The sequence below is a fragment of the Danio aesculapii genome, chromosome 7, assembly GCF_903798145.1.
Source record: "Danio aesculapii chromosome 7, fDanAes4.1, whole genome shotgun sequence".
Classification (NCBI taxonomy): domain Eukaryota; kingdom Metazoa; phylum Chordata; class Actinopteri; order Cypriniformes; family Danionidae; genus Danio; species Danio aesculapii.
The window spans coordinates 40969600-40991513 of NC_079441.1; the positions used below are offsets into that span (position 1 = coordinate 40969600).

The following is a 21914-nucleotide window of genomic DNA, read 5'->3' on the forward strand; positions in this document are numbered from 1 at the left end:
ACACTATAATAACTACACACTATGAACCATTTTTTTAGCATTAGCAAATATTTAATCCATTATTTGTTAAGCATTGACTCTACATTAACAGATGTTAGAAAGCAGTTTATAACTGCAGATACAAATGCTGCAATCTTGACTTATTTGCACATTTATAATGTGCGTAATGACTGTATTTTAATACTTTGTTAATGATTATTTTTTATTACTTATTACATTATTTGCAAACTAGTTATTTGATAATAATAGTGCATATATCTTATTATTTAGGCATACACTAATAGTTAATTTGTATGTTAATAAATGCTTTATTAACTTAACTTCATCCAGTTTTGTGATCTAATCTAAAGTGAAGACTGTTTATAAATCCCTTATAAGTGAAAATTAAATGCTCAGTTATTTTCTAAACAGGAAAAAGAACATACAGGACTTTATTAATTTCTATTTATTTTAAGATACACAAATGAAACTGAATCAAATAAAAAATGCATTTTTGCCATCTTCTACTGTACAGTTTAAACTTCGTTAAATATCTTTGAAATGTTGTCTCATAATATATTGTAAAATTATTATATTGTTGTTGTTTTATCTAATTGTATTCAATTATATTCATTTCTAATTGTATTTTGACAATCCTGTTATTCAGCAATGTTAAAAGCTTACAGTAATTTTATTTTTTAAATAAGACTGCAAATATGTATTTTTCATTTGATACTGAGCCTTTAATTGTCTTTTATAAGGGATTTACGAAGCGTAATAGTCCTCACTTAAATAAGGTCTCAAAATTGGATGAAGTTGAGTTAATAAAGAATTTCTTAACATACAAATCACCTATTACTGTCTGAATAATAAAACAATTTTTTATTTAATTTGAAATGTTTATTTGAATAGTTTATTAATCATTTACTTTAATAGTTTATTAATCATTTACTTAATCATTCTGAATGATTCTAAAAGCCCCCAACTACTCTTAAATACAACTGGTTTGTAAATAATGCAATACTGAATTTAGTAATAAAAAATTAATAAGTAATAAAATATGAAAATACAATCATTAAACACATTATAAATGAATCCAACATTTGTATCTGTATTTATAAACTGCTTACTAACATCTATTAATCTAGAGTTAATGCTTATCAGATAATGAATTAACCATTTGCTATTGCTTAATAGATGTTTCATAGTGTGTAATTATAAAGTGTTATCAATAAATCATTAACTGCTTTTTCTGTATTAGGTTTTATTTGCATGCTGTTTCCAAACTGCGCTGCACAACAATACATAATTTGCTACACATTTCTTTTCTAAACTCTGCCCATTTATCTTCATGATTATTTAGCAAGCTTCAATCCCATTAAAATAAAAAGGTCTAAGGTTAGTTGCACATAATTATGTATAATTTGTTGTTATTACCATAGTAAATACATAGACCGTGTTAAAAGGACACTGCTAAGAATAATACAAATAATAAAATAATTTTGTTCAATCATTCTAAAAAGAATATTTTATTTTATGATGCTCTGCTGTCTGATATGACATAAAAGAAGAACTGAACTCTCATACTGTATGTTCATACATAGGCAAGGCAAGGCAAAGCAAGTTTATTTATATAGCACATTTCATACACAGTGGCAATTCAAAGTGCTTTACATAAACAGGAATAAAAGAAACAAGTATAAGAGAAATAAAAACAAATAATAGAAATGGTAAAAATAGAAATAAAATAAAATAAAAGCTGATAAAATGTGTTATAAAAGAATTAAAAAGAAGAGAAAAACATAGTACATACATTAAACGAGCACTTAAAGTCGGCCTGACTGAGCTCTAGATTGTAAACGTAGACTGTGGAGTGATTGTGTGGCTCTTGTGTGACCAACATATTGTGTGCTAAAGTGCAGCACTGCACAGACTGAGTTTTGGCATGTTGGCCATGATTGAGATCACAAGCGATTGACTTGCGAACAAGCACCGAATGCGTGAAGACGCATTCATTTTCATTACACACAGGGATTTCACCAAATGGTGGGGGTGGCAGCCTAACTAAACAACTTGAGCCAACTAAAAAAACTAAAATAAATAACGCACTATGCTAAAGAATGGCAGGGCTAATATTTTCGGTCTTGTTTGTTTGTTTGCTTGGGCTGCTCAGTCTTGCTGCTCAAATGACTGATGGTGTCTTGTATTACAGTAATGACTTTGCATGCAGACTACAGCCGAAGCTTTTCAATTTAAACAAACACCGGAGCTTGCTGTGTGTGCGCACGTGTGTATAATCAGAGCTGGGAATAAGTGTTTAAGGAGGGCGAGAGGAAAGTAATTAAAACGGAGAGTGCTACAGGAAGCAGAGGGCACTGGCCTGTGACCAAAGACTGTTAACTCAAAAACCTCACAGTAAATAGTGGCAGGATTACTGCAGTTTTACTGGGAGGCATTTGCCTGTCAGGTATGTGTGTGTGTGTGCGTGCGCAAGTGTTTGTTTTTGCATGTAAGAGTCAGTAATCAAAGACTAGTCACCAATCAGCTGTGTTTTTCATTCAGATCCCTTAAGCCTCTTTCAAGGAAAATGAACTAAGCAGAGTCTAAAATGGCTGCTGCCTCAAATGTGATTAGCAATTGCCCATCGCTCCCCCTCTTTAATCATCCACCCACTTATCTCCTCCTTTTCTGTGTTTCCACCACAGCACGCCATTTTATCCATCCGTGCACTTCTGTCACCAGCCTCTCGCTCTCAGAATGAAATGATGAGGCGCGCCATGGGAGGAGAAGAGGCGATCTAACCCGACTTACTCTCTCTTTCTCTCTGTATCTCTAAAGAATCAGTGCTGGAGTGCCATGGACTTTCTGTTTGAAAAGAATAGAGGGCAGGGGGAAATGCTTCCGGAAAAAAAACTGTGCTTTAAGACGACACACAGGTGACCTTTTACAGTCAGTTTGGGTCACTGCAGCACACTGCAATTCTCTCTCTCTCTCTTGCTCGCATTGTTCAACTATTCATCATCTGCTATTTCTGCAGTTCCCCCTTGCGCGCAGATGCTCCTTTATACAACTCGCTCTCTACTTCTTACACTTTTCACCTTTGATTTTCTAGTTTTCCTAGCTTTAAGTCTTTCATCCATCTTGCTGCCTGTCAACACACTTTTTCTTTTCTTAGCTCTCCTTCCTGTAGTTGACCTCTGACTTTGTGTTCTTGCACATTAAAACCTACGCTCGCTGTATGTCAGTGCTGTAAGCAACATGTTGAAGTCAGAACTTGTGGATGACTCTGTGGGAAGAACATTTATTTTTATTTTTTTTGCTCCTGATGCCATTCTATGTCCTTATCCCCAAAATTTCCCTTTACTTTATGTACAGTATATGTGTAAGATTTTGATTCAAATAAATTTAAGCGATTGCTCACTCAAAGGTGAAATCTCTCATCATTTACTCTACATTCACTTGTTCAAAACTGATTTGAGTTTCGTTCTTCTGTTGAAAGGCAGGGCAGCACAGTGGTGCAGTGGGTAGCACATTCACGTCACAGTAAGAAGGTTCTCCCCGTGTTTGCGTTGGTTTCCTCCGGGTGCTCCGGTTTCCCCCACAAGTCCAAAAACATGAGGTATAGGTGAATTGGGTAAGCTATACTGTCCGTAGTTTGTGAGTGTGTGAATGAATGTGTGTGGATGTTTCCCAGTGATGGGTTGCAGCTGGAGGGGCATCCGCTACACGAAACACGTGCTGGATGAGTTGGCGGTACGTTCCGCTGTGGCAACCCCTGATTGATGCAGAGACTAAGCCAAAATAAAATGAATGAACGAATGAATGAATGTTGGCATTCATTTTGAAAAATGCTGGTTGATGGTACCCAATGATAAAAAACTCATAAAGGTTTCAAATAGGGATGCATGATATATCAGTAGCCATATCGTTATCGGCCGATAAATGCTATTTTTAATGTTATCGTTATCGATACGATGTCAAAATTAGGCCGATATCTTTAAGCCGATAGGTTACATAATTGTACAGAATTGCCTGCCTGCGTGGGTGGAACTTGTTCAGACCTGTCCAGTACACTATAATGGAGCCAGTGTTGCCAACTTAGTGACTTTGTCGCTAGATTTAGCGACTTTTCAGACCCCCCTAGCGACAAATTCTCAAAAAAGCGACAAGCGACAAATCTAGCCACTTTTTTGTGTGTTAACTGGAGATTTTTATAGACTGTTCTCAACGAGCTGCAGGTGATGCCGTCGGCCCCTCCCCCGCCTCAGAGCACTGACAGGCGGCCCAGTCCTCGTACAGCAGCCTCTCCCACCTGCAGCTTGACGGCAGATCACCCCTCTGTGTACCGACGACAAATGATTTAGCACCGGCAGTGTGACGGTATTTCCCTTGTACAGCCAAACCGATCTGCTTCTCCTTTATTTTAACAATTTAATTTGACCGTTTATTCTTTTCTTGTTAACAATCACAGATATTTCAGTGACAGTTTCAGGACTTGTCTGAGTTTATTACATCTGAGAGATTACTGCAAACTCACTACACATCTAGATTGATATACTGTATTCAAACAGCAATAAATTTAGTTAAATTGACATGCATACATAAAGCATGGTGCAAATATAAATAACCCTTTATTAACCATAGGCTGTTAAACAAACAGAAACGGTAGAACGTGAACGTCAGTAATATGCAAATTGACGTATGACGTAATCTAACGACTTTTAGCGACTTTTCGGGCAGAGCTTAGCGCCTTATCATTGGAAATAGTTGGCAACAGTGAATGGAGCTTTCCGTACATTGTTTACTCCTTCAAAGTCTGTCCTTTCTATGTGTGGTATTGCTGTGCGTTAATAACTCAGTAAGTAGCCATATTTCTTATCACTGCGAATATGTTTGATAGATTGTCACTGTGTAATTTGGTTTAAATCGCCTTAGGAACAAAATTACATGTGTAAACATAATAGAAGCAATGCACACGTGCCAAACAACTCATTGGGTTGTTTGTAATCCACTATGATTATCTGTTCTTATCAACGCATTGCTTGCCATGTTGTAAAATTGTATTCAGTTTTATAAGCATATTTATAATGATTATAACGAGTGCACGTGATGGGCCGTCAGTCACTGAATCCAGCATAGGGGTTCTCAACCCTCCGCCACTGCACTGTGTTTTTGTCATAAAGTCATCAGTGTACAATGCTCATGTGTTTAATCAAAATATGAGTTTTGAGGACAAATCTGACTCCGCTTCATGTGCACGCACATCACACAACACCTGTAGTTAGTTTCAAACTCACAGCAGTTTATCATAAACCTTTCATCGATCATTTTTCACAAAATTGACAGCAAGAACAAACACAGAAGTGTTGTCTGATTGACAAGCAGCACCTACATGTGTTCATAAGAATCTAAAACACCAAATGGGACAAATTTATGCCACATTTTCTAAAGTAATACTATCAGTAATAAGCTTTTCACTTGTACAGTGGCTCTGAACTGACAAAACACCTCTCAAAATGGCTTTTTCAGACATTACATATTTGTACATATGTACATTTTTGTAAAACATTTTATTTAAGACCATTTGAGCTGGTTTCACTTATTAGTTCTTTCATTTTAATTTTCCTTAAAATATTTTTAACTTGTTTGATAATTAAGTGCCATTTTGTTATTTAACCAATAATTTTTACACAACAGTCAAGTTACATGTTAATTTGCTAAGTGAAGAAAAGGAAATCATTTATTTTTGGCATGCTAATTTATGTAAAATCATGAATATAGGTCCATATAATCACCTTGGAATTTTGAATATATTGCTTTTTTTGCGTTGAGTAGGCTAATCTAAAATCAGTTAAAACTCTTATGAATTTTTAAAAATAAAATCAGTTGTTCACTGTATAGAAACATAACATTTTGAAATATTTATCGGCTATAGTATATCAGCTATCGGCCTCCAAATCTTAAGAGTTATTGGTTATTGATATCGGCCAAAAAAAATCCACATCGGTGGATTCCAAGTTTGAAACCTTTTAAGCTCGGATGATTGTTCTCTTACTAAAGTTAAAAAAAGCTTGGGAATATGAATTTGGACTATGTTTTGAGGAAGAATGGTGGCTTGGTGCACTGCAGAGAATACGTTCTAGTACAATTTGTGCTCGCCTTAGCCTGATACAATTTAAAGTATTTCATAGAATTCATTCTCAAAAACCAGACCATCTCACAAATCACAACCTTCTCACAAACATCTCAAATCTTTCCCAATATTGATGACAGATGTCATGCACCACAGTGTAATTGAAGTCATATGTTCTTCATGTGCCCTATGTTACACAATTACTGGATTAGTTATTTTACAATTACGCCTAAGGTGTTGCAGGCAAATATAGACCCATCCCTGGATGTAGCCATTTTTGGGGTTCCAAAGATTTGGTCCCAGTTTAATTCTAAACATATTTATAACAAATATTTTGGCCTTTATTTATTAGCTAGGCGTCATATTCTACTTCACTAGAAATCAAATAAGCTTCCAACATCCAATATAATATTATCTTATACTGTTTAATTTTAAATATTTACTTTCATCATTGACAATATTTCTGAACATATGATTGATATTGTTGAATGACTGCATACAGTTGGTTTTCTGTAATTTTCTGTGCACTTTTATTACTCTTGTTTCCATTTTTCTTTTCCCCTTATGATAATTTTTTTGTTATTTTTTTCCCTATTTTTATAATTTTTTTCTTCTCTTTTATAAAACAACAACAACAACAAAGATAACGATTTGTATGCACTAAAATAGTGTAAAAAATTAACATAAAGGTTTCAAACCACATAAGGAGAGTAAATTGTGAGGTAATTCATTTTTTTGGGTGAAGTATTCCTTTAATGGAAAAGACATTAATCAAAGTGGCAGGAAATATATCTATAATGTTACAAATCATATATACATATAGTATATACATATTTATATAGTGTTTCCCCTACCATAATATTAGCCGGGCGCCACGCCCTCCCAACGGCTTTCCCCGCCCCCTTGAAGTCGAGTTAATTGTATTTTATATATAGCGCCAGATCACAACTTCTTTTAATATACAAGCTAAATAGCCATATGTAATATCTTATTTACACAACGGCATGTGATTTCTGTCTCTACGTGGTCGCGTGATTACAAATTTCTGCTCTCTGAATCGCGCATGATGGAGTTCTACATAGCCACTCTCTGCTGTATGGGAATGAGAGTGCATGCGCCACACTGACAGGACCGAAGATGCACGTGCACTCTCGTATGCATAGCCTACAAGCAGCCACAAAACAGGTAAATGATGTGTGGGGGCGATCAATGTGCTTGTGTCACAGCAGCTAAAATATATACAGATGCGATGGGACCTCTGTTTAGTTCTATTGGCGCTACTTGTGCGAGTGTTGTTCTCTTTGTTGCAAGTGCAGCCATTGAATTTCCAGTGATTTGAGCTGCTGTGAAGCGTTTGCCCCGCAAGTCTCCCGCAAATTTGAAAAATGTGTTCAAATACTCGGAAATGCAACACAATCTCACAGCAATTTGTAACTTTTTGATTTAGTGGCTAATTTGTACGATCTAATTCGTACAATTTAGTACGATTTGCTCATCCCCCAATGACGATTGGGTTTAGGGGTGGGGTTAGGTGCCACGCCTCCTTTTTAAAATCGTACAATTTCGAACGACTGAACTCGTACGAATTTATACGAATTAGCCACTAAAATGACCAAACGTTTTCTTGTGAGATCAGGCTGGGTAATCATGGCTACGAGAGTAAATGAGCAAGAGAACAGATCGCAAGAGGCACAGTGATGGTGCAGTATTACATTTCTATTACATTTCTTCGGTTAAATGAATAGAGCAGTTAAGATATCACGAGTGCAAATCCCCCCTCTCTCACATTGAGGGATCTGCTGTCAATAGTTAGAGACGAGAAAAATATTTGAATGGTCCTGCATGTATTTAGGCCTTTTTATAAATAACAATTGAAAGTTCTGTTTTAACAATATTGCAGGTTCACTAAAAGCTGGCTGGAACTATTAGATAAATAAAACTTTATTTTTTAACATGAATATTTAATAATATAAACTCTTGTAATTCACTCATTGCTATAAACAGTAGTTTATAGGCCTATTTTCTTTTAGTCAAGAAGTATAAGATTTATGGTGTGCATTTTAATTTTTATGCATCAAATTTGAGCTCCAAACTTGTTCTTGATTGAGACATGTTGAATTCTTCTTTCATCATTTGCAATGTTTCCAAATTGCATTGTAATTTTTCATAACAATTTTTAAATCTGTGTTATATTATTTTATGTGGCGGTTCATTCTGCTGTGACGACCCCTGATAAATAAGGGACTAAGCCAGAGTAAAATGAAAGGATGAATTATTTTCTGTAAAGCTGCTTCTGGCCATGACATGTTTACACCTAAATGGTTATGAGAGACGTGTTTAAAGTATTGTATGCAGCCTCCTTGATTTATTCTCTTAGGCAAGGCAAGATTTTCTCTTATGTTTCATACTTAGAGGGAAAATGTGCTTAATACATTATAAAGCTTGAAGCATTAGAATGCGTACTCAGTATCAGCCGATCACCATGACAAGCAATCAGTACTCCGTATCGGCTGCAAAAATCCTGATCAGAGCATCCCTAGCTTTGACCCAACTTGGCTGTCAGAGCGGTAATACTCCCTCTGGCTGTACAAGACTGATCTTAGTAAGTAAGTCAGTAAATACACCCTTAGGAAAAAGAAGTATACTTAAGTAAAGGTCAAGTATAAAAGTATACTTTATTTAGTAAGTATACTAATATCAATGTACACTGTAGTGTACTTGAAATGTTCTTCCAGAAGCCCTTTAATATACACTGCAGTGACAAAAGCTGCACGTTTTGTGGATTAAAAAGATTTAAAAATAAATGTTACATTTTAGCTTGAACAGTTCAAATATGTCTTCAGTTTTTTACTGCTGTCACTAAAAAAGCAAATTAACACCATGATGGTTTCAGTCTGAACAGCCGCGCCGTGCAGCCGTGAGTTCTGTGAACTGATGACCTTCATGGCCAATCACAGTCATTTTTGTTAAGCAGATGAACACAATGGCAAATCAGCAGTGTTTAAGAAAGTGCTCAACAGTGCTCAAATGTTAGCAGGAAATGGACGTTTTTAAAATTTCAGTCCCGATTGGTCTCGATTTCCAGTATCGTGAAAACCATACTTGGCATTTAACAAAACAAAACTGAATGTTTTGAATGTTCATACAAATGAATGACTCCAACAAGTGGGAATTCTCTTAATACCCCCGTGTTAAAGACTAAAGAAGAGGAAGTAATGCTTTAATCTACCTTATTGATCCAGGTCTCGAATTCATTTGATGTGGTGGTGAGGAACAAATCTGTGAAAAAAAGAAAGAAAGACAGACAAAGAGAGGAGGGGATCATTAGTTACTCCACAAAATGACTTCCTAGCTTGCCTAATGTGATTCTGATTTAAGTAAGCTAGTACTGCTTTAAGTGTGAGAGGCATCCTTAACAGGTTAATGTATAGATTCCTAAGACAGAAAAGAGAAACGGTCCACCAACATCTTGCTGGCAGCAGCTCCTCATTCAGTCCTGCCACACAGTTTTGCACAGCAAGAGACTTTGTCAGACCTTGATCAAACAAATGGGGAGCTGAGAAATACGGAAACTGCAAGTAGCTTATCACAACAACAGACCTTGGTTGAAAGAATACTGACAAAAGCACAGTTTACCCAAGACGATCAAATACACACATGAAACCATAACCCACGAGATCAGTTTATTGACATATTAACTACAAGCCCAGCTGTGAAACTGAACCTGAGCTCGATATAAGCTGTGCTCCTACTCAGGTTTGTGTCTTCGAAATGCGGACAATTTCAGATGTTCGATATATCGATGTTGTTCCCCACATCACCATTATGACTTGTGTGGTTTCATCTGTTGTGTGTGCTTCCCTCAATAACCAGGACACACCACATGTATTATCAAGCATGATTCTCCTGCTCGAGTACGATATGGAGTTATTACACTGATTGGTGTAGACGAGTGGTGTAATTTTCTCTTGCTGTCAATGTGCTTCTTTCCTATTGTGTGGTGATGGCTTCATTTTAGAGGCCTGGATGTTGTTAGGGAGATGGAGGAAGAGACATGAAACTGTGCTATTTTTTGTGAGACTTACTGCTTTTATACACAGGGGTTAATGCTTCAGGTGTGTAAGGGTGAGTGAAGTAAAAAGAGAAACTGAAAAATCAGCCATTTTGAAAAACAAAAACCAATGGCTAAATAAATGAGTCAGTAAATCACTTATCAAAGGGACAATTTAACCAAAAAAATAAAAATAAATAAATAAACACTCAACGAAGCATAAAAGATTTATTTAAATTTAAATTCATTGTGTGGTTTTAAATCTAAGATGCCCAAACTTGGGTCCACGAGCCAAAGTAGGCCCATGCTAATCTTTGATTTGGCCCGTCATGCCATCTGAGAAAAGGGGGGCGAATGATGCGGATGCTTTGGAGATTATCATTTCAAATTTAATGTAACCTTTTATTTGTTTGTTTTATTGTTAAGCTACCAAAAATGATGACTGAAATTAACTGTTTCAATTTAAATGCTGTTGTTTAGTTTAAAATGCACATACCAAGTGGCAACCTCCCGCTCTCCCTCGTGAAGATAATACGCAAGTAACTGAAACTGCAAATTCATCAAAATTCTTCTAGGCCTGGCTCCATAATAGAGCAGATTTCTATTGACCCCAATGTTAAAACGGCCAACTTTACAGCAGAAAAAAAGATGTTTACAGCCTGGTACAAAGAACGATTTTGGTTCATATAGTTATTACCCTTCATGATTAGTGTGAGGGGGTGATTTTTTTATAAACTCATTTATTTAGTTTATATAAGTTATAGTAAGTCTGCATAATTAAGGGCGTTGCCACTTGAGTGACAGCTAGGTCTCGCTGGTCGCTGTCACTTCACCTCAGCTGAATCCGGCTGATTAGCTGCTGAACTTGGCTTATACATCATATTTTTGTTTTGTTTTATGTGGCTTTACACAGTCAGTTGCTTTTTGGAATTAATTCTTACAATTATCAGATGATATGGCATGTGCACTTAACTGTGCTCACAAACCATTCACCTGGCCTCCATTTCCCAGGTGAGTGAAATTCTATAATTATACCATATCTATAAATGTATTTGCTTTAAGATAAATGATCATTTATAATGTTCTTTAGAGCTGTAATGCCCTCCAGAATCTGACAGATTGCTTAGCTGTAGGCTATAGAACAGTCATCTGAAACGTTGTCATACAGTTTTATGCCTGGATTTCATTAATAACCTTGCATTTACTAACACAGACTATATTTGAAGTGTTTGGAAGTAATTTGCGCTTTCCTCCTGTAAAATAACATCATAAGAACAATGCTTAGTGGCTCAATGCATTACAACAGTGTTTTTAAAAGACTAAACACTTTACTGATATAGTGTACAACCAAGCACATGTGGTCAGAACACAAAGGAGTCGCAGGTAATGAAGTATTAAGCATTCCCAAAGAAATGCCTGTCTAGGCAAAATGCTAGCAGGCATCTATAGCTCTGCTCACTCTCCGCCTCTTTGCCCTTGTTTGGTATCCCCCGATCGGTGCGATGACGCGCAAACAAAATGATGAGGGTTGGCCACAACTACTTGCAGCTTCTTTTGTGTTCTTCAGAAACCTTTGGGTGACGTCACGGACACTTCGTCCATATCTTTTACAGTCCATGGTACATACTGTCACCTGACAGATAGCGGACAATGCAGAGAATTTTGTGAGCAAATCAAGGCAAAGGCAGATTCTGTTGACAAGTCAGCATTGAACTCCACTGTGTTAGAAATGTGATGTTTATATTTTTATTGAAACAAGTTATCATTTAAAACTTATACTGCATTAGTTCATATGATTCAAAGTGATGTTTTCGAATAATTTTTAAAATATCATGAAATACATTAGGAAATTATCCATGGCAGCTTTAATGTTAAGTAGTTTAGTATATTTATCGCCCCACCGCTCTCAATGATATTTGACTTTGCCTTTGTAGAAAAAAATACTATGGTAGTCAATGGGTCCAAGAAATTAGCCTTTTTCAAAATATGTTCTTTTGTGTTCAACAGAAGGAATTTACATAGGTTTTGAACATTTTTGGGCGAACTACCCCTTTAAGACAGGGATAGGACACTACTGGTAGTTTTAGTGTCATATTTATTTATCCATGACAAGCCTAAACCAACAATGGTGCAAACAGAAAAATAATGACAAATACAATCCCAGGAAACCTGGTGCATTTCATTTAATGTTATGGTTAAAGAACTTAATGAATGCTTAGGTCAATTGAACTGGCGATGCTCTAAATGTATCTTCATGAAATCAGATATAAGTCACACTGGAAATTATTCGCCTCAGTTAAATTCGTTCTGTGATATGGTCAGTTCAGAAATTTCTTTAAGAACTTCTAAATAATTTGGAAAAACAATTAGACGAACTGCAAAAATGTTCTGTCCAAGTGGCATCTGAGAGGGATTTGGTTTATCGGTGAGTGAGAGCGGAACAGCCCTCAGCGTGAAATATTGAGCAGAGTGTCCTCTGCTTCGCTTATACGCTCTGGCATAGAGTGACCGGTGTGTTGCATCAGGATATTCTGAGAGCAGTTCTGGAGTATATTCCAGTGCATAATCTTTGGTCTCTCTCGCTGTGTTTTGGGGTTGTGTGCCGGTCAATCTGTGTGGCACCACTTAAAGTAGAGCACACCTTTTGTGTGGAATTTAGTATTAAGATAGGTAAAATGCTGAAAAACACTATCTCATTTGCCAGGATATTGGTATAGGTTAGGATTAGGTGTGGGGTAGGGTTAAGATTAGGATGTGTGCTTGAGAATAGGTAATCAGACAGCAAATTCTGTGAGAGGCTGCATGGTTTGGCAGGGGGGCCTTTTTTGGTATAACACTGGCATCAGATTGGATTACACTTTTCCAACTCCGACAATATCTGATCCAGCTATTTTGGGAAGTATCAAATTAATACAGAGAGCATCGGACTGGAGAACCATTCCTAAATAGCTACAATGATTAGATAATAGTTATTGCATTTTTAATTATCCTATTATTAAAACCACTGCAGAAATAAACTCTTGCTAATCAAAATAAATCTCTTGCTCATTAATTAATTCAAATAAATGTTGTCCTTCCAAACTACATGTGTACATGTGCAATTTAAAGTGTGCAGAATGCTAGCTCTAAAGTTGGTTTAGCACATTGGGTGGTTTCTTGCCTGCATAGCATTACTTCATATGATGTAATTGCCACTTAGATATTCCCTCACAAAAACAGTGTTTGTATAAAGTGCAGCATTTTAACAATAATTGTTTTTATAATTTTAACAACAACAAAAAAAAAGCTGCAAAAAATTAAATTGCTGAAGAAAAAATAAACAATTCAATTCAATTCACCTTTATTTGTATAGCGCTTTTACAATGTAGATTGTGTCAAAGCAGCTTCACATAAAAGGTCATAGTAAATAGGAACAGTGTAGTTCAGTTTGTAGTGTTTAAGTTCAGTTCAGCTCAGTTCAGTGTGGTTTAAAAATCACTACTGAGAGTCCAAATATTGAAGAGCGAATCCAACGATGCTCAGCTCTAAAGATCACGAACCATGCAAGCCAGTGGCGACAGCGGAGAGGGAAAAAAACTTCACTAATTGGCGAAAGTAAAGAAAAAAAACCTTGGGAGAAAACAGACTCAGTTGGGCACGACCATTTTAATTTCTCCACTGGCCAAACGTCAGCGCTCTCAGCAGCGGTGGCTAGAAGCTGGCCTCAGCAAAGACTCGTCTGTCCCGGGAGCGTCACAGGAATCAGTCTCATGTTTTCCACTCCTCCATGACCACCACAGTAGCTGCTCAGGATACGGCCTGGTCCAGGATATGGAAACCTTGGGATCATCTCGTCGTTGGTCTTGGATCGAATTAGTGACTGCATAGTCTGAGGGCCTCGGGGAGAGTATCCCCAGGTGGAAATGGAGAATAATACACTGGGCGTACCTGAGCTGTGCATGTACAGCAAGCAAAGATATGAAATAAACTACAGATTATAGTTATATTACTTATACTGTAGGTAGGCCCACACGGAATCTGCATGCGCAGAAATTCACAGATTTTTAGCCCATCATTGAGTCTATGGATTTACTTCTGTAAATGTGTGTAAATTTATATTTATTTCGTTTTTTTCAGGCATTTGTCTGGCACAGAAATGAGGCACTGAAATCTACATTCTGATTCAGTCCAAGTACATAGTGGTCATGTTGGTAAGCAATACAACAATATTTATTTGTAAATTAGCATACACAGCTTTCTCCTCTCATCTGATACATTCAAAACAAGAGATGCAACGAAAATGTGTTTGAGAAATCAGTTCTGCATCAGTTCTAAGATTTTCAAAACCATCTTTATTCTCTCAAATTGATTCTGAGTATAGTTTTTTTTAACAACAGATGGCGCTGTGAGCTTCACACACAGCTGTTTGCATCCTTTTCCTCACAAATACCACCTGAACCTAATATAATTATTGATCAGCTTTGGAAAGTTTTGCAAACTAAAAGAGCTGTGTTTCCATTATTCATAATAATATGATTATAATAATAGCCAACATACATGACTCATGAGCATTCGCTCGTACAATTAAAAACTAGCCTAGATTGCTATCTGCTGTAAAAAAATAAACTCAGAAGCAACTCAAGAGAAAATAGCCATGCATTTTGAAAATCCTAGAATCAATGCAGAATTGATTTGTTGAACGATTTTGCACTACAACTTTATTCAAAACTGAGGCCATTTCTACCCAGTGCTTTTCTTTTATTTCTTATAATTCTTATACGGTTTGCAAGATTACACATAGAGGCATGCTGGTGACATAAACAGTCATAACTATTCTTATGTAAAGTATGACTGTTCCATGATTGTTGAATCCTGATTAAATGCCTAGTATTACCAGACTTTCTAGGTCTAGACTATATATTTTCTTCTCTAATTGGAAAGAAGGGTAAAATAGCCAAAAATCTGCATAAAACTCCAGTAGTGCACGCCTGGCTTAAACTGTGACAGAATTGTACATTTAAGGTGAATATCTCTTTAAGGGCTGAGTCTGTGGGAGAGTTTTAAAGCCAGTGTCATGAGGTGGGCTGAGACAGATGTTTGAAGCGATTAGGGCATCTGCGCTAGTGCTGACCTTTGAGGAGAAATAAAGAGCAGAAACTGAACTCAAGAGCGTGTGCTCTGGCTGTAAACCTTTGTCCTCTGCCTCTCATTTTGTCCTTTTCCTTGTCCTCTCAAAAAAAAAAAACCTTTTCCTCTCCCTATCTCACTTCTCCAGGTCTCACAAATCCCATCTCTTCTCTCTCTCTGTTTCTTGGTGAAGTGCTGTTCCCTGTGGGAGTGAAGTGCTCGCTGGCAGTGGCTGATGAGGTGCGGAATAAACAGCTTCATTAATCAGACTTAGAGCAGTGCCACTGGTACAGTTGGCTGATTACACCCAGGTCTGGGGCCTCACATGTGCACACGCACGCACATACACACACACACATACAGGTGCGCACACACTCTCTTCACTGTGTACGCTGTCATACACCTCTAGACAGACCGTTTCCCTCAAAGATTTTTCCGCTGATGTGTAAAAATAGCAACTTTCATTCCAAGCGTTTACTTACAAAGGAAAGAGCTTCTAACACATTCAGCAGTTTGACAAGTGAAATGCTAGCATGACCCTGAAAAAATGTTCCTCTTCCAGGCTGCCATTTTTGAATTACAATTTTCAAGCTGTGTTTGGAGCTCATTTGAACTACAGCAGATCTTGGTTTGGATGAGTTTTGCTTCGAATACATAGTTACAATGGACTCTTTTTACAAGATTGTCAAGACACATTTATCATAATCTTAAATCCTTGAAAGTTTTTAATATTTAGATTTTAAAAAATGCATGAACATTTATATGCATTTATGAATGTATTATATCATCCTTGTGACAAATTACAAAAAAACAAATGACTGTTTATGCAAGGTGTTTCTAATGTAGCGTCTATAGGGCTGAGAGTAAATTTGACATTATTCTCTCCTCTGGCAGCCACCATCAGTATCACACAATTTTTTCCTTTTTCTGAAAGTCTTTATGACACCATTGTGAAGTTTTTCTTTTATTATTTCAGCAAATGTTCAATTCAATTCAATTCACCTTTATTTGTATAGCGCTTATACAATGTAGATTGTGTCAAAGCAGCTTCACATAAACGGTCACAGTAAATAGGAACAGTGTAGTTCAGTTTGTAGTGTTTAAGTTCAGTTCAGTTGAGCTCAGTTCAGTGTGGATTAATAATCACTACTGAGAGTCCAAATATTGAAGGGCAAATCCAACGATGCGCAGCTCTACAGATCCCGAACCATGCAAGCCAGTGACGACAGCGGAGAGGGAATGTGTTATTTATAAAAATTATTAAATTATTTGTTGTACTCTCCGATTCACTGTGCTCTAAATCTACCCAACCATGACACCTTCCGCTACTGAGGCCCCGTTTACACTAATACATTTTAGTTTTAAAACAGCGTTTTAGAATGAATACGATCTGCGTCCACACTGGCGTTTCACCTGGCATTCTGAACAGATCTCCGTCCACACTACACTGCTGAAAATGCACATCACGTGACCACACACACACTTTCATGCGCTGCAGCGTATGCTCACGTCTGAGCTCCAGGCAGTCAGCGGGTGCTTTAAGCACAGCTCCCCGGTTGACAGTTCATTAAGGATCTTCTGCTGGATTTCATCTCACTATAGTTGTGAAACATAATATTTCATTCATTTTTCATATCTAACTACTCTTTGGTTTTTGAATCTATTACTTGTTCCCAGGTGTTTTGTCTGAGCGCAAAGATCAGTTAATATATTAAATTATTTAACCACGTACACGGATTCTGCATATTGACTGATTGCTTGCCTTTATTTGCTATGTTGTATAAACTTATTGTATGTCATACTTTTTTAATAGCCATTATTGATTATTAAGATTGATATTCAGCAAAAGAGATGGTATGTTTCATATTTTCCAATGAAAATGTATGGAGGCAGTTATGTTAGCTACACAATCCCTTAACATTTTGGTGTCTGCTAAGTTGCTAATATCAAAATAAAAATAGACAGTTCCTCATATCATGTTCTTATTTTATTGTTAAGATAGTGGAACAATGTAGCCAGAGTGCGAATGACATTATAAAGTACATTGTTTTTACCCGACGTGTCCTCAGGAGTTTGTTTTCCATTTCAAACTTGCAAAGTCTAAACTTAGAAGGAAAGGATACAAGACTGAATTTTACCTAGGCTACTAAGTTATGAGGAAAAAGCCCCAATCAGATAGGTGAATGTCTGCAGCCATGCCTCTGTTTTCAGATGTCTCTGTTTTCCCCCATCCACACTAACATGGAGCAGCACCGTTCTAAAATGAAATCAGCCTCTTCAGCATTTTCAAAACGCTTTGTTTTCAGGGCTGGAGAACTCCGGGGTTGTGTGGATGGTAGGCGTAACCGTAGCAAAACTTATGTGTTTTAAAACTAAAGCGTATTAGTGTAAACAGGGTCTGAGAAACCCGGAAATTCAATTAAATTCAATTCACCTTTATTTGTATAGCGCTTTTACAATGTAGATTGTGTCAAAGCAGCTTCACATAAAAGGTCATAGTAAACTGGAACAGTGTAGTTCAGTTTTTAGTGTTTAAGTTCAGTTCAGTTTAGCTCAGTTCAGTGTGGTTTAAAAATCACTACTGAGAGTCCAAACACTGAAGAGCAAATCCATCGATGCATAGCTCTACCGATCCCAAACTATGCAAGCTAGAGAAAATCTAGCTTGCAAAGGGAAAAGGGTCTATAGGTTCTTCTTATCACACCTTTCAATTACTGGCATTCATACAAATCAATTTAGTACATCATTTTAGTTAATTGCAATAAATCATATCTTTTTACTAACTATAACTAAACAGTCTGCAGTGGCACTTAACAGGTTAAAAGGTAAAGCAAACATATGTAAAGTATTACTTCTATTACTGCCACAGAAAGCGTTCTTTTATACAGTATATACTAATAATGACAGTGCTAGACATACTGAATGTGCGCACTGAAAAGGTTGAGACACTCTCAATAAATCTTTCAGAAACTACTTTACTATCACTGAATCTTTTCTAAAATGTCAATTCAAGTTTTTAAAATGAGTTTCTTTTTTTGTTCAAGGCCGGTTTCAGCTAATTTAAATTGATTTCTTGTAGAAAAGTTAACAAGAAAGATGGCCTCATGTGGCTTGGCTATGGACCCCTGCTTGGTGTTCACCGTCTGATGTATGCTTTTTTTTTCCAAGAATTGCTCGAGCTGCTAAAATAGACAGCTAGAATCTGACTGATTGGTTGCTGTGCTGTTCCACCTAAAAAGCTGAGGTTTTGTTTACAAGGCAGCGAGCTGCTACATCGGACATTTCCAAGGAAGATTTGACATCTCTTGTAAGGTCTGTAGCATCAAATCTTTGAAAGATATTCAAAGGATTTTGCTTGTGGCAATCTGAGCAAGTAAACAATATTCTGGAACACAAAACATTCAGAAGCATAACTCTGGAACAGTCGTCATCATGTATTTGTAAACTAATTTGTTCAGATTGAGTTCAATGAAATTAAATCAAACATACACTGGCAGTTTTGAAGAGTTAATTTAGCTTAGCTTCTTGAAAAAAGCAGAAATTATGATGCAGACACGGGTGGGTAGGAAAGCGGTGGAAACCACAGGGATCGTTCTGGTCATTTGATAGAAACGCTCCATTAGCTGTTGAACATTCATGTTGTGTTTATGTGACTCCATCATTATGGCCGATCTGCACAGAATCAGCAGAATCATCCGTCCTTCCAGACACAAACGTTTAATCAGAGGCGCTTGAGAATATAACAGGGAGCGACAGAGAGTAATGTGACTCTCAGACAATTAATCAAATTTATTTGATTATACATGTAGCAGTGATGTTCTAAAACACGCCTTGATTAGTGCTCTGATTCATTTCATGCTCCGGTTTCTTTCACGCACAGCACGCAGGGCTCTCGGTTGCTATGCGATCTCACTTATCCAGAATGCCCTGGAAACACATATGGCATCTTGTACATATTACTTGATTGTTGTTTTTCTTTTTACATCAACCATTCGGCACAGTAGCTCCATTAAGGCATTAATATTTGAAGAGGCCTGTCAGAATTAAATAATTGAGGAGCGACTTTAGATTATGTGTCATGAAGGGAGGAGAGTAAGACAGAGGGGAAGGAAATCTACACACATTTTACAGTACATGAAGTGGTCACAAAAAGATTACAGAGCACACACAGGCCATTTAGAGATACGGTTTCTACTTAAATTTGTAGTTAAAGTACAGATTAAAACGCAAAGCCAAAGTATAAATAGCAGAAGTGAAGGAACATATTTTCAAAATTGTATACAAATTTAGTTTAAACATTATTGTCCATTCTGCTTGGCAAAGAAAATTAATTTGTCTTGAACACTGGTAATATACATACAACCATACAAGATTCACACAATAGCAAGACTCATCAAGACAACCACATGAATTAAAAACTTAAAAACATATTAGCCCCATACATATTACAGCAGATCATTCTTAACTGCACCATTCAAATTAAACAGTGATCTGATTTATTACAACAACTGCAATTGGGATAAATGACTTGTTTGTAACTAGTTAATTTATTTGCCTGCTTGATAATTTGCGATAATTTCTTCTTCTTTAAGTGTTTTGTTACCAAATCATGAAAGAATATTATATGCGAGAACACTCTCTATTAATGATCTATGTCATGTTTAAAGTCTGTGTACTAACATTAAAATGTCTCAACATGCGGAGGAGACTGAGACGCTGACTTTCCTTCTTATAAACAGTCTCTACATTACTATCAAAATTCAGTTCATTGTCAATAATTGTGCCTAAATACTTTATATAATCTAGTATCTGCTACTCTTGTTTGACTCCCCAGACATAGCTCTTTTGTTTTTCCAATAACTAACTTTTGCCAAACCAATCTGTGATACTTTTAATATATTTAAAATATAAGGAGTTATAATATATAATATAATAGCAGACACTCACTTGCTATACCAATGTCAACAATGACTGAATCTCTGACAGATTCTCCACAACAGTGGTCCTCAACCTTTTGCAAGCCGCGATATATGAACGGCCTCTAAAAGGCCGTCGTTATTTGGGATCTCCATCAGTTGATCTTCTTGCACAGCCATGGTGGATTCACCTGATTTGTTGACAAATGGGTTGCGGATCCATTCCTTGGCAGTTTGTGGGTCCTTCACTGGGCCTTTTCCCCTTAGCAAAGAAACTTTCCAAAGATGTCTGTTTCTTACTTATTTTGCTGCTTGTGGGTTAAATTTGATCGAGATGTAACTGAGGTAAAAACTCAGATAAAAACTAAACGGATGTTAATGATTTCTTGTGCAGCCCGGTACCACTTGCTTTTTAAATAGTAAAATACTGCCGGGTGCTGTGTATGGATCCCTAGTGCTCAAACTGTACAGTTTGTGTTCATGTCTCTGTTTTTGTTCTATTAAAATGTGATCCAAACATTCCCAGCTTAAACTGAATAAAATCTGCCATAATGGCCCATGATTTTGCCCTCTAGTTCCTCACAGGAGGCGGGGGGGGGGGGGGGGGGGGGGGGGGGGGGTGGATGGGGCGTTAGCATGAAATTAATGGCTGCTTCTCAATTCCAAGAACGAAGACAACGGACTTGCGTACTTATGGAAACCGGTCTTGCCAGGTGTCCTCGGAAGAACGAACTCGGGAGACCACGAGAACAGAGAATGCATCCTTTGAGAAATGAGATGCTGCATTCTTCCTGATGGTCACATGACCTTCACGCGTTTTTTAATGGAAAATTATTTAAACATTACAGCATTCATACAACGACTTAATGTTTTTCCCCTTTTCAAAATATATACTATGCATAAAAACATTATAAATATACGTTGCACAATATAAATAAAACAGATTTTAATCCGAATGTCAGCAAACACACACCCTTAATATGTTTATTCCTTTATTAAGATGTCCATGGTGATGTTTATATTCACCGTTTCATTTAGGGAAACTCCTGAGGTAAATAGGTGATGTCTCTGAACTTTAATAATAAATCTACATAAAATGCTGTGCTTTCCACCTCCAGTCGCAATGACTTCTGGAACTTCTAGAGAGAGATCGGTGCTCAAGTCTGCATCGTTGCGTCCTCAATATCAAGAACACATCCGGGAAGTTTCACGCGTCCTCCGCCATTGCGGTCTTGAGTATTGGAACTGAACAGCAGCTAATGATGACATTACACGAGAACACGAGGACACAAGACTGCTGAAAAACGCATATACAGAAACAGCCAATGTCTTATTTTGAGTCGAACATGAACTCCAGATGTCAGTAGGCTATGACACTTTACAATAAAAGCAGCAATAAATCAGTGGAAAACAGTGAAAATTACAATAATAAAGTTTTGACTTAATTTTACTATGATATTTACACAAATATTAATTTTCAAAGTAATTATATAAGTAAATATACAGAAAATAAGTTTGAATCATTCATAGAGTTCTTTTGTGTTCATTTTATGTTTGTTCTGTGAACAGTCTTCTTCCTCTAACAGGAATTCCTCCGCAACTTTTAGAGGTATTAAAGTCTACATTAAAGCAATTCTAAGTCATCATTCTTAACATGTCAATCAGCACGAGAGCATCACCATTAGGCTGAAGGAAGTAAATATATCTATGAACAAGCCATCCAATGTTC

General features: G+C 36.8%; 1 protein-coding gene across 1 annotated transcript in view; it reads right to left on the reverse strand.

Moving 5' to 3' along the window:
- itfg1 (integrin alpha FG-GAP repeat containing 1) overlaps positions 1-21914 on the reverse strand; it is a 221087-nt gene that overhangs the window by 170817 nt on the left and 28356 nt on the right. The window contains exon 7 of the mRNA XM_056461971.1: positions 9342-9391. Within this exon, the coding sequence (XP_056317946.1) occupies positions 9342-9391 (50 nt within the window). The remainder of the gene's footprint in view (positions 1-9341; positions 9392-21914) is intronic.